The sequence below is a fragment of the Anabrus simplex genome, chromosome 5, assembly GCF_040414725.1.
Source record: "Anabrus simplex isolate iqAnaSimp1 chromosome 5, ASM4041472v1, whole genome shotgun sequence".
NCBI lineage: Eukaryota > Metazoa > Arthropoda > Insecta > Orthoptera > Tettigoniidae > Anabrus > Anabrus simplex.
This window is the reverse complement of record NC_090269.1, coordinates 343588164-343602151: the sequence shown is the minus strand read 5'-3', so window position 1 is coordinate 343602151 and position 13988 is coordinate 343588164. Positions and strand designations below refer to the sequence as shown.

General features: G+C 38.9%; 1 protein-coding gene across 1 annotated transcript in view; it reads left to right on the top strand.

The window, feature by feature from the left end:
- The first annotated feature begins 232 nt into the window (after window positions 1–232).
- The window catches only part of LOC136874892 (uncharacterized), a 213949-nt gene continuing 200193 nt past the window's right edge, over window positions 233–13988 (top strand). The window contains exons 1-2 of the mRNA XM_067148597.2: window positions 233–366; window positions 8781–8947. Coding sequence (XP_067004698.2) covers window positions 281–366; window positions 8781–8947 — 253 coding nt within the window. The 5' untranslated portion in view covers window positions 233–280. The remainder of the gene's footprint in view (window positions 367–8780; window positions 8948–13988) is intronic.

Sequence of the window (13988 nt, the reverse complement as noted above, 5' to 3'; positions counted from 1 at the left end):
GGCCAAATTTGATGGTAAACGAAAAAAAAAAAGGGGGGAGAGCTCCCAAACAAACACATATTCATTAGCATATCAACTATAATACTTGCCTGTTTACGGAAATTATTATTATTATTATTTCACGATCCTAAAATAAAAAAGTGTAGCTCCTACGAGTTAAAGTTGGTATTTTGGTCAAAGACAAAGAGGAAGAAAGAAGCAAAGAGGTACCGATATGTGTTTTGGGGCCAAAGAGGATACTCGGAAGTACTGATGCCGATGTTTGTTTATGTTGTGAGCGATGGCTGCTTGTCTCTGTAGCAGAAAAATAGTGCTCTCTCGAAATAGTTTCCTGAAATTACCCAAGAGAAACGGTTACATTGTTCTGTAAGTTTTGAAATAGAATTGGTGACGAAGAAGTTGGAAATGTTTGCAATTGATGGATCCTAAAATTTTGGATTGTAATTGAGGTTATGGCAATAGGTTAGAGTAAACTTGTTGAAGTAGCCTATGTATAAAGAATTCGGTTTCCCATTTTCACACCAGGCAAATGCTTGGGCTGTACCTTAATTAAGGCCACGGCCAGTTCCTTCCCACTCCTAGCCCTTTCCTATCTGATCTTCGCTAAAATACTTATCTGCGTCGGTGCAACGTAAAGCCAGTTTAAAAAAAGCAATAATCATATAAAATCAGAAACCGGTGTCTGCTTATTTTATTATTGTAAAATATTTGTGTAGTATATTAAAAAATATCCGTAGAAACTCTCTTACTAAAATTCTGTTGTTATTAGTATAGGCTTAACTGCAGTTTAGATTTGTGTAATTCTTGTGTATTCCTTTCGGCATTCAGAAATTAACAGCAGCTTTTATCCTGTTAGAGTGTTGTAGCATAAAAGTAGAGTACAACTAAGTAGTATTGTAGTGTAGTTATATTAATTACCTTATTGTCCTGTGATCTTTGAGTACTATCCCAGACAATATTTCCCTCCGTTCTTTTTTTTTTTTTTTTTTTTTTTGCACATAACTTATTTTATTTTTCCTCCTCTTGTCATTTTTTTCGTAAAGAATGGCATAGGAGTGCAAGTGTAGGAATTGTGGGTGTGGTGAGGCATTAAGGGGTATGAGGGAGGAGTTGGAAAGTTTGAGGGAGATAATTGACTCTATTCAGGATCAGGATTCAGGACAGGTGTCTGTGAGAAACCGGTACGAGTCACTCCAGGTAGAACAACAGAGGGAAGATGAGGAACGGGGAACTGTTGCTGAGATGTGTGGAAGTAGGAGGAAGGGAAAAGGTAGGAAAGGGAAATGTAGAGTAGAGGAGGATAGGAAAAGACAGATGGAACAGGGTCATGGGAAGGAGACCAAACAGATATCTCCTGTGCTAGACAACTCTAGGAAAAATGCAGAGAGCAACAGCAGCCTCTGTATTTAGTTTTCTATGATCTGGAAAAAGCCTTTGATTCACTACCAATACCTTGTATGTGGAAAGTAGACATTTTGGATGTCTTGAACGTTATGTGGAATTGGTTCAAGCTCTTCATGATGCCATGTCAGGATAGGTTCTTCATGGTAACTCAGTATCAGACTCGTTCCCAATCACTCATGGATTGAAAAAAGTCTGTGTGCTTGCTCCTACACTCTTTGAGCTGTACATGGCTGCCATGCTGCATGAATCATCTGCAGATAACTTAGGCATGGAGATTAAATTTTGTTTTGATGTAGGTCTTTTCAGTCTGGCAAGACTCTGTTCACAAAGACGGACTCCGGTTACCTCGGTGACAGAACTGTAGTATGCCGATGACACTGCATCTCCTGCTCTAACACCTGCAGAACTACAACAATCAGTCAACTGCTTTAAAACTGCATGTGATCGCTTTGGTCTTGCCATTAATGCGAAAAAAAATTAAGGTACTGCACAACCTGCCCCAGGATTAACTCTTCCTGAGTTCAGTATCTCCATCTAAAACACAACACTGGAGCAGGTTGATCACTTTTCATAGCTTGTAAGTATCTTGTCTAAACGGTGTACCCGCGAACAAGATGTTGATAAAAGAATTGGGGCTGCTCGTGCAGCATTCGGATGGTTAATGCACAGTGTGTTCATGAATAACGACCTAAAACTGCATACCAAACTTGTGGTGTACAAAGCTCTTGTCATTTCCACGCTACTTTATGGCTGTAAAACTTGGACACACTATTGCCATGATATAAAAAAACTTGAGCTCTTCCACCAAAAAAAAATGAGATACATCTTGAATATCAAGTTGGAAGACTATGTGACCAACACTGCAGTTCTCGACAAAGCGCAGCTAAATAGCACTGAGGCAACAATCTTCGCTCATCAACTAAGATGGTTAGGCCATGTTCACCACATGAGTGATACCTGGCTTCCCCGCCAAATTCTTTATGGTGAACTTTGCTCCGGCAGTAGACCTCATGGAGCCACTCTTAAGCGTTTTTTAAGGACCAGCTGAAACACATCATGAAGACAACTGGTATAAATATACAGACATGGGAAGAGTTTGCTGCGGACTGTTCACTGTGGCAGAACATTACATCCACCGCTGTCAGCTTGTTTGAAAGAGAACACCACAGACATCAAGAGGCCTAGCGACATGCAAGAAAACTCCGTCGATTACAACCCTGCACTCCTGCATCCGTTCAATGTGGTTTGTGTGGGTGTATGTTTTATGCCAAGATTGGTCTGTTTAGTCATCGCAAATACATCCATAAACTGAGTTGAACTGCTCACTTTATGCAGGAGGAAGTTATATATACTCAGATCGAGTTACAGCTGACAGTACACAATAAAATATTGTATTAAATACACATATGCCATGAATCAGTAAGAATACAGGAAGGCATATATCTGAGACAGTAACACCATGAAGTCGTCATTCTGCCATTGCTGGGTTAGGTTATCACAAAATTTGAACTTTCCTTCAATTTCACCTTACTTATCACAGATGCAAGATAAAAATTAACTCTTGCACCCCCCTCACCTCCCCCTAATTTAGCAACTCCTAATATGATTGATATGTCGCTGACAGTCGCATTTTCTACCTGATTTTCCCTTTTCAATTCCTCTTACATATCTACAATAGCTGAAGTGAATTTTGCAGATCAGATGACTTTGCTTTTTCTTTTCTAAGGAGTTCTTGCATTTTTTTTCATCTTGTGAGTCATTGTAATTAAAATCTACGTAGGAATTGGATGAAATAAGACCGTTGTTATGAAACTGTTCCATTTATCGTCTACATTATTAAATATATTTTTTAAACATGCCTATTATATTTACGTGGTAATATCCAAATAGATTTACAGTCCTACAGAAAAATCCTCCCAAAAATATCTGTAGTGAATTTCACAATATGGTTGTATAACTGTGGGCAGTACATAATAATCTCACAAGTCACGAAAAGAAATTATGACATAATGCCAACATGCGAGATGAAAGACAACTGCAAAACATTTTATCAGCACCGGGCGAGTTGGCCGTGCGGTTAGGAGCGCGCAGCTGTGAACTTGCATCCGGGAGATAGTGGGTTTGAACCCCACTGTCGGCAGCCCTGAAGATGGTTTTCTGTGTTTTCCCATTTTCACACCAGGCAAATGCTGGGGCTGCACCTTAATTAAGGCCACGGCCGCTTCCTTCCCATTTCTAGGCCTTTCCTATCCCATCGTCGCCATAAGACCTGTCTGTGTCGGTGCGATGTAAAACAATTAGCATTTTATCAACAAGGAGGGTCCCTACACAGTATGGTTGGTGTCGTTGAATCCAAGCCATCAGTGAGAAAAGAACTATAAATCACTACCTTCATTAGAATAGGGGAGAACTAGTCAGGTTACTCCCTTTTAGTCATTTTGATGATCTTTTGAGTCCATTTGTCCAAAATGAATTTGAAGATCGTCATCATATAGCTTAGACATTCGGTTGGCTGGTAGTTACAGGGCAGAACTCACCTTCCTTTTTTTAGAATGGGTACGGAGATGCTCTCATTGGAGACAGTTAGTGTTTATTCCTCTTTAATACAGTAATTTGGTTTACTAATTTCCAGCATTCCATCTTTGTGAACACCACAACTCTGCCACTAGTTCATCTGAGCCAGTGGCTTGCCCTTTTTTTTTTTTTTGCTATATTTCTTTCAAAGCAATTATTCCTTCAGTGACTTTAAATTATTTGATGAGTCCTTCCAAGGCACTGGTGTTTGGAGTTGATGGATGGGGGAATTCATCTGTTAAATATTTTCATAAAACTCTGCATGCATTCTGTTCATGAGGCAACGTTATAAACATGAAAAAAAAAAAAATACAATAACATAATAACAAACAAGCAAAGGAATGATAAACAAAATATGCAGATGCAAGGACAACGCCGTTTAGCCATGGAGCTGGACAAGATGACCACTGCTTGCTTGTTGTTTTAAGGGGCCTAACATCGAAGGTCATCGGCCCAAGATGACCACTAAGTGGTCGAAACATGTCCTGTATATGATAATGTTTTTATAATTCTGCCCAAAGGCGAGAAATAAAGTATCGATTAGGTGGTGTTTTCAGTTAAATTTAGGAAACACAAGTAAGCTAACGGACAATAAGGAGATTCTAAAAACATGACCCTGTACATAAAATTGTGTTTCGGAATTGAAGATCCCCTTATTGCAGTGGGCTAGTACACGAGTTATTTTACAAGTAATATGCTAAGGTTGCCTGCCCCTAAAACAAAAGCATGATAGTGCTGAGAAGCCGTAAGATCTATCTGTGTCGGTGCGACGTAAAGCCAATAGTAGTAAGTTAAAAGTACATTATATCATTGGAGATGCAAAACTGCCCCGCCAGATTCCTGCAACTAAAAAGGTTAAGACACGTTAAAGAAAATAAAACTTACATTATCCTGTTAACTAGGCTGGAACTCCCGCTCGGAGCGAGAGCTCAGAACAGACACGTCCATCTTCTCAGAGTATCAAGATGAGAATAGCCGACGCAAGCTTTGTGTCTCAGAATATAAACCCCACAGTTTGCATGTGTCACCTATCAAAACAATGGAGGCAAACAACCAGTCTCATGCAGGATTTGACCAGAACATATTCATAGCATGAGGGTGGGATGTTCTCACACCCTCTAACAATTGCCAGAACCCTTGAACCATGCTCTCTGGAGTTCTCCAGCACACCAGAAACAAGACTTGTTTCTGGCACTGGCGAGACGTGAGAACTAAAGAGCCAGTCCTTCGATAGGGTGCTCAAGCAGACCCTTCCTAGATCTAGGTGTGTAGTACCAAGATTCAGTTTTCTTTATAATAATAATAACAAAGTGTTGAACAATGATCCCCCCCTTTACACACGCAAGCCCAAAGTTAATTTTATATGCATATTCTAAAGTGGTACACATTCTCCTTCTTTCCATCTATCAGCAATTTATTCATCTTTTTCTTAATGCCATAGAAGTGTTGGAGTATTCCACTTTGATGTCTTGAATTGACAAGTCGGCACAAATCACATTTTCCTTCCCTCATGTCAAGTTTTTCATAAGTTCAGTATACTGTGTGGCTTTTGTCAGTGGCATGATCTTCTTCGCACCCATATGGACTGTTTTGTAGGCTCTTAATAAGATGGTGTTTTGTTGGTGAGAAACGTGTGCAATATACCAGTAACCTTTTCTTATCTTTGATGGCCAGGCTAAGTGGGAGGCGCTGGCCTTCTTACCCTAGCTTGGCAGGTTCGATCCTGGCTCAGTCTGATGGTATTTGAAGGTGCTCAAATATGCCAGCCTTGTGTCGGTAGATTTACTGGCACGTAGAAGAACTGCTGCGGCACCTCAGCGTCTACGAAAACCATCAATAAGTAGTTAGTGGAACGCAAAAAAACAATAACGTTATTATTCATTATTAGGCCTACATCTTTGATGTATATTTGTCAGTCTGTCGTCCTGGCTTCTTTGGTCCAAAAACAGCACATGCAGCTTTGTGAGCAGCCTCTTTCACTTTCATCCCGTCTTCTTTGACTGGTAATGGGTGGCAATGTTATTTATGCTGTGACCGAGCTTGATAGCTGCAGTCGCTTAAGTGCGGCCAGTATCCAGTATTCGGGAGATAGTAGGTTCGAACCCCACTGTCGGCAGCCCTGAAAATGGTTTTCTGTGGTTTCCCATTTTCACACCAGGCAAATGCGGGGGCTGTACCTTAGTTAAAGCCACGGCCACTTCCTTCCCACTCCTAGCCCTTCCCTGTGCCATCGTCGCCATAAGACCTACCTGTGTCGGTGCGACGTAAAGCAACTAGCAAAAAAAAAAAGTTATTTATGCTGTGATATTAGCCTCTTCCTGTTTGAGTGCCACCATGTGATTATTGTTGGCCCTGTCTGTGCTGCTTGTTTGGTTTCAGAACCATGGTGCATAACTGGTACAGACTTTTAGATTTAGCAGTTCTTCGAGGTTTAAGTGCCTGACAAAGATGTAGTCAATTTGTATTGCTTTTGTGCCACTGCAGTACTCTTCATAATTAAATAATATTGTGCTTTTCAAACAGTGTGTTAGTTTGTTTCTGCATAATCAACCATTGCTGTTCTCTTCATAACAATGCTGACAATGTCGATCATGGGCTGGCTGTACGATTTTCCTTCCTACGTTTGACATGTCCATTGAGATCAGTGGTGGTGATGAAGTTTTAAAATTTTTGTATTTCATAATACTGTATGTGCAAAAAATGTATGTATGACTTTATGTTATCGGTGTTTTAAAAGATATTGGATATTTTTCATTTTTGCACACTGCAGTAGGCTAGTGAAGCATTTAGTCAGTATTCCATGAAAGTCATTCACATGGCCTTCTAACCAGGATTGTGTATAAAATGGGACTTAAGCCTGATTACATATAAGGGTGAGATAGCTGGTGGTAATGTGCATAGTTCAGTGGAATGTGTGTTGTGGCCAAGAATGATCGATAATGATGACTGTTGAATGTCTTCTTACAAGTTGGAGTTCATGCATATACCAACAGTTATCCGCATGTTATTAGAAAATTATATTACACTGAAGCCTTCGGTCCAAAGGCTTCCAGGCTGGAAAGCTGGTCGGGTCGAGGATTTTAATCAAGTCTGATTAATTATTCTGGCTCCGGGAATGGGTGTTTATGTTTGTCCCAACACTCTCCTCTTCATGTTTATACAACACACTAAACTATCAACCACCACAGAAACACGCACTAACGATTACATCCCTCCAGGTAGGGTTGGTGTCAAGAAGGGCATCCAGCTGTAAAATAGGGCCCACCGGGCGAGTTGGCCATGCAGTTAGGGGCGTACGGCTGTGAGCTTGCATCCGGGAGACCTATCTGTCGGTGCGATGTAAAGCCACTAGAAAAAAAAAATATATAGGCCCAACTCTACATATGCAACACAGTTCACACCTGCAACCCCACAAGTGTGGGAAAAGCTTTAGAAAAAGAATAATAATAAGAAGAAGATTAGAAATTATAGTACACTGCTGTATTTCAGCTTACTCACAATGCAGTTCATACATACATACTCAGACATACATCTTCATTGAAGACATTTATATCTATCAGTGTTCAGTCAGCAAGCCACTATAAATTAAATGAGTGCTTTCACAATCCTCTATTTCCAACTAGCTCTGTGTCCTTATTTAGTTCCTAACCTCATACCTTTAACTCATTAAAAATAAACTTGACCTTCAATGCCTTGGTCTCCATGTGGTTCTTTTACCCTCCATATCTGAGTCTATGGTTTTCCTAAGTAACCTATCCTCTCCATTCTCCTTATGTTTTTCCCTCCACCGAAGTAATTTCATTTGCATAGCTTTACCTGTTTAGTATCAAGTGTTTTAATGTGCTTTTATTGTTATCGACCTGGAAGACGTTAGAAACATATGCATATACTGCATTTCTCTTTAGTTCTTTCTATAGTTTATTAAATAGTTCAGTGGTTCCTAAACTTGACACATGTGGCTCCCTTTCCCTGGTGATCTTAATCTGGTGCTGCCACCATGACAGTTACAGTCATATAGTTGGGTAGGCTATACTATATTTATTTTTTTATTTTTTTGTAGGTTACTAGTTTAGACAGAGAAATGAAGCTCAGAAACTGTAAAGATGATGATATTGATGATGGTGCTTGTTGTTTAAACAGGCTTAACATCTGAGTCATCGGCCCCTGTAACTATAATGAAATAAATGATGTAAAGTTGGGGAAAAACTTAAATCGTATTTATGTTTGTAAATAACTATATACGTTGATCTGTTTTTCATAATTCTTCATAGGCACACCATTAATCATTTATGTATTTATAGCCTCTTTTGTAAAAATATACCCAGAACAGTTTTTTATTATTAGAAATCCATGGTATTCAGTTTCACTGTCCCAAAGAGAAGTAAGAGCGTGTTTTATCCTTAGTTCATGTTATCCTGGTGTTTTAGATATTGAAACATGTACTTCTCTTTTTAATGTTGAGTTTAGCTTTATACAGCAGAAAGTCACATTCACAAGTTATAAGCTAGTAAATAGAATCAAAGCATGATGTGCATTCTTGCTGATAAATGAAATGCTGTTCTAATGCTATCCTGTATATACTTATTTATGTACTCAAGTATATTGAAGTGTATGCCGATGTTTTCATTTTACAATCTTGAACTACTGAGTTGACACACATCAATATCATTACCCCTTACCAAAATCTGGCAGCACCCCTGGAAGACATGGTGTACACTTTGGGAACCACTAGTATAGTTCTTTACTAATTATTAGTGTTAATGTACAAAATAACACCTTTATTTTAATTCATAAATTTGCAGCCTGCCTGAAGTTACTCGAGGTCAGAGTCCTTCAGATATAGAAAGCTTTAAGACTGATGGTCTGCCGGAAATCAATGGCCTCACAACTGAGAAATGTATTGGCTTGATAGGCAAACATACCCTAGAACTCCAGTCTGGTGTCTACAAGCTGGAAGATGATTTGAAAGGTTTGTTTCACAGTATTTAATTTTAATATATATTTATTTTGTACAAGCATCGTCAAGGCTTTTAACATTCTTTTCACTAGCTGGCTGTTACTAACTGTGTTTCCTTTTGCTCTTACTCTCCTCCACTCTTGATCAATTGAGGAGTTGGATGCAATAACAGCGTAAGTAGACTTACGTTATTTTGAGAAACAGAAGCTTGAAGTTTATAAATGTTCTGAGTTAAATGTTATATTAGGAATCAACCTGAATTTCATTTAAAGACATTTAAAAGAGCCAGGAAATGTATTTCCCGAAGAATTTTATTGATCTGTTAGCTAATAAGAAAGACAGAGTTATTTAAAATTTCCTTTTATACGCTGTTATTGCATGAAGAGCAGGAATATTATATTTTGCAACCTACTAGTATTGATCAGGGAGTTAGGAAAGCATGATCGCCCACTATAGAGGAACAAAAGTGGCTGTTTATCCCATCTCAGTTCTCCAAAATGTCTAAACTTACTAAAATTAGGAACAAATTCCGAAAAAAAAAATTCAACTAAGAAAAGTAAAAAAATTACGTTTATTCTTTATTTAATATTCACCTTTTTTCCTTTATTGCGTAAAGGGCCGAGAGAAGTTTGCTACAGTGCTCTCCCCAACTACGGTATTAGGCTACGGTAATTGCCCCCCCCCAACAGATATTTGAAATGTTATAAAATTAGAAACATTCCTTTCTGAACAACTTTTATTCCTATTTTCATTTACAAAATTATTCTCTCAGCCTAAACCTTACTTGTTTTAAATACTCAAATACCGCATCATTGACCAAAATCAGGATAATTCATCTTCACATGCTGCATTAGCAGACTCTAGGGGATCATTACACACAGACATGACCTTCACATACCATTCAACATTTTCAGGTTTTAAGTATTTCATTAGTGAAAGAACATCATCCCTTTTGTCTGCTTTTACACCACACTTTCTTACATCAAGTAGCCTCAAATCATTAAAACTGAGAAAGCTAGCATTCCTCTTTAAGAATGTAAATGGCACATAGTTAGGAGTGTAGGACTGTGACCCTGATACAACACCATTATGGTAATAAAGTCGCACAAACTTCTGTATCATGAATCTGTTGCTTTTAGCAGAGGGCATTCTTAGAAACATAGGTCGAAGTGCTGATACCCAGTCTTTTATTAAATGTGACGCCATTACTGCACTGAAGGGTTCTGGATGCTTCCTACTGTCCTTCATGATGTTCAGATATTCTTCACAAGTTTCTATGCATTCAACCTGTTTTAGAAGAATGCCATATTTCCCGAAGTTCCTATCACACTGGCTAAAAGAATGCCCTCTAACAGGAAAAATATGTTCAATCTCAACTTTCAGATCTTTCGACAACCAAGCACTGAACATTACCATAGCATTATTCTTATTTTGACCACCGCATGAGTCGGACAAGAGCACAACTTTCCTTTTGATGGGCATTTCCTGTAGTTTTCTTGTTAAAAAGTCGTGTAAGAAAGAGCACACTGAATTGGGGTTCTTTTTAGAGTCACTCTCCAGAAAGCAATAGAAAGCACTACTACCATCATTGTGACAATGCACATTAAAGTTATAAAGCCACAACAAACGCTTATAAAATTGAGCTGTCACGTTAAGCCGAGGTAAAGGCAGGTTTTGAGCATAGTCAAATTCAACCACGAGAATATCGCTGTCCTCATTTTTTACACTATTCAGTAGCTCTTTCTTTAACCCACTGTATGCCTCAACTCGCTTTTTATGGTAAACGTAATGGTTTTTGCAATCATGATCAGGGTTTGCTTTGAGATATACCTCACATTCTGCACAGTAATCACAGGTATCTGTCTTTGGTTGTCGGAATGAATATTCAGAATTTTCCCTGAAGTACTTGTGATATGCACTATACCCTACTCTCAGAGGTTTACTCACCTTATCATAATAATACTGCTTGAAAGCTGTATATAATTTCACAACGTTTAATTCAGGGTTCTCAAAGTACTTCCTGTTTGTTTTTGCCCTGCTGTAGTGAGCTTCCCGATGAGGAATCAGTCCCCAGTGTTCTTCCACAAGCTGCCAGACATTATCTGCAATTTTATTCGGACGGTTGTTGTGTTTTCCTCTACGATCTTCCAGAAGAGCACCTATAAAATTGAACAGTAGTCAGGCCTTATTCAAACAGTAACTATGACAAGCACATCCATACATCCATAATAACTTTACATACCATATTACACTTACCTGTTCTTAAGGATTGTTGCACGGTCCTCAGTCGCATTTCTGATATTTGGAATAGAGAAAGCAGAAATTGTCTACAAACAGGCATCTCATCATGCTTCACTTTTATACAGTAACTCCATATATTATCTCTATTTTTAGATCGGTTATGCTTTTGAAAGATTTTTTCCTTTTTTTTTCATATAACCCAGCAAAACTTATCATAATAATACTGCTTGAAAGCTGTATATAATTTCACAACGTTTAATTCAGGGTTCTCAAAGTACTTCCTGTTTGTTTTTGCCCTGCTGTAGTGAGCTTCCCGATGAGGAATCAGTCCCCAGTGTTCTTCCACAAGCTGCCAGACATTATCTGCAATTTTATTCGGACGGTTGTTGTGTTTTCCTCTACGATCTTCCAGAAGAGCACCTATAAAATTGAACAGTAGTCAGGCCTTATTCAAACAGTAACTATGACAAGCACATCCATACATCCATAATAACTTTACATACCATATTACACTTACCTGTTCTTAAGGATTGTTGCACGGTCCTCAGTCGCATTTCTGATATTTGGAATAGAGAAAGCAGAAATTGTCTACAAACAGGCATCTCATCATGCTTCACTTTTATACAGTAACTCCATATATTATCTCTATTTTTAGATCGGTTATGCTTTTGAAAGATTTTTTCCTTTTTTTTTCATATAACCCAGCAAAACTGCATCCTGAAGTAACTTGTCACCAGCCTCCCAAAATGATCTAAAGCTATTCTTCTGATCTTCATACGTTACAGTTTCAAAACACCTGAAAAAGATGTAAAATGTAAGAACAGCCCTCCTTCACAACACCACTACATTAATAAAATGAAACAACGTTCTGATTCATTACATTTATTAACGCTAGGTAGACTAAAGCCAACCGAACTTGTAAAGAAGAACCTACCTTTTCCTGCAACATTTATCCACTTTCCTAAATTTCTTCTTTCCGATTTTCTTTCCACTTGTGAGAGAAATGTAACTTCTGCCACTGTTTCTTGCACGCTTTACAATATTTCTTTTCCAAGTATCAGGATCTTTCATCCTTTTTCTTCCTCTGCACCTGGGCTTAAAACTGTCGTCTAAACAGGCAGTATCATCAAATACTTCTGAATCACTGCTTACTGATGTATCAGAAGTGACGTCAATAGAAATATCGGCACCAGCCACAAAACCTTCTCTTCCACTCGCTGACATCTTCTCCAGCCAAAGAACTGGCGGCAACAGATCATGCCGCTCGTGAAGCACGCCTCATCATGCAATAACAGCGTAGCGCATGGTACCAGTTTTAGTGAGCTCCTGACCTCTAGCGACACCCTAGCGAACTAAGACCTGGATAGGGTTGTAGTGAAAGGACCGGGAAATTCGAAAACGGTATTCATGCAATAACAGCGTAAGTAGACTTACGCTGTTACTGCATCTAGCTCCTCAATTGTAAACTGGGCGAGTTGGCCGTGCGGTTAGGAGCGCGCAACTGTGAGCTCGCATCTGGAAGATAGTGAGTTCAAACCCCACTGTCCGCAGCCCTGAAGATGGTTTTCTGTGGTTTCCCATTTTCACACCAGGTAAATGCCAGGGCTGTACCTTAATTAAGGCCACGGCCGCTTAATTCCCATTCCTAGGCCTTTCCTGTCCCATCGCTGCCATAAGACCTATCTATGTCAGTGCGACATAAAGCAACTAGCAAGAAAGATCAATTGTAATTCTGTTCTATAATTTTAATCATGACTATGAGAGAAAGGAAAAGTTATGGTTAAAATGCTTATAATCGCAATATCAACAGTCACAGAAAACTACAAGCTTGAGAGAGATATCTCTTCCCTTTCTTGTTTCCATTCCACTGGTATCTTTGCATCTTTGCATGCAACATGTGTGCAGCAGTAAATTGTTGTTGTTGTTATTATTATCATTATTATTTAATAATAATATAAAGTGGGTGAAGAGAAGAGAAATATGTGCCTACCATCACATGTAGTGTGTATACAAGTTAGAAAGCATTGAGGTCATAGCAATCTTGCTGGGTGTGAGAAGAACTATTCCCAGACCTCTGGTCACAATGATGAGACAATCATTAACTGGGGCATCCACTCACTGAAAACTTCAACATCCATCCTTTGACATCAGTCTGTTCCACCAAACACCTATTGTATGTATGTATGTATGTGTGTATGTATGTATGTATGTATGTATGTATGTATGTATGTATGTATGTATGTATGTATGTATGTATTATACCGGGAAATTATTTTATAGTTCATACTCGGTTAGTCCCTTTCGGTAAAGTTTATGATTTTATCGCAGAATGTACTGGGTGATTACCCTTAAGCAAGGTACAGAGAGAGGTTCTGTCTACGAGTTTATAGTCCTCTTTTGAATAGAATTTTATTCAGTAAAAGTCAGTGTATATCACCTTACAGTCGTGTTGGTTTTAGTGGTGTTGTCTCCTAAAGTGATTCTTCAGACAGCTCTCAGACCATGGCATCATGATCCCCCAAAGGCAGCAACGAACCATGGCACCATGATCCCCCATAGACAGCAGCAAACCATGGTACCATGTTCCAACGTCGATGGCAACCGGTCATCGTACCACATTCCTAGGCGTCAACTCTAGAAGATCTTGTTGAGGGGTTATCACTCAATATAACGCAAGTGTCTACTTTAACAGTCCTCCCAAACATCAGAGTTATTCATGTACATTTACAGTATTTGGAAACACTACTGCACTTGTGAATCGTAACACAATTTATTGTTTTATTGCCAGTTTGATTCTTAGAACCAGAATGTT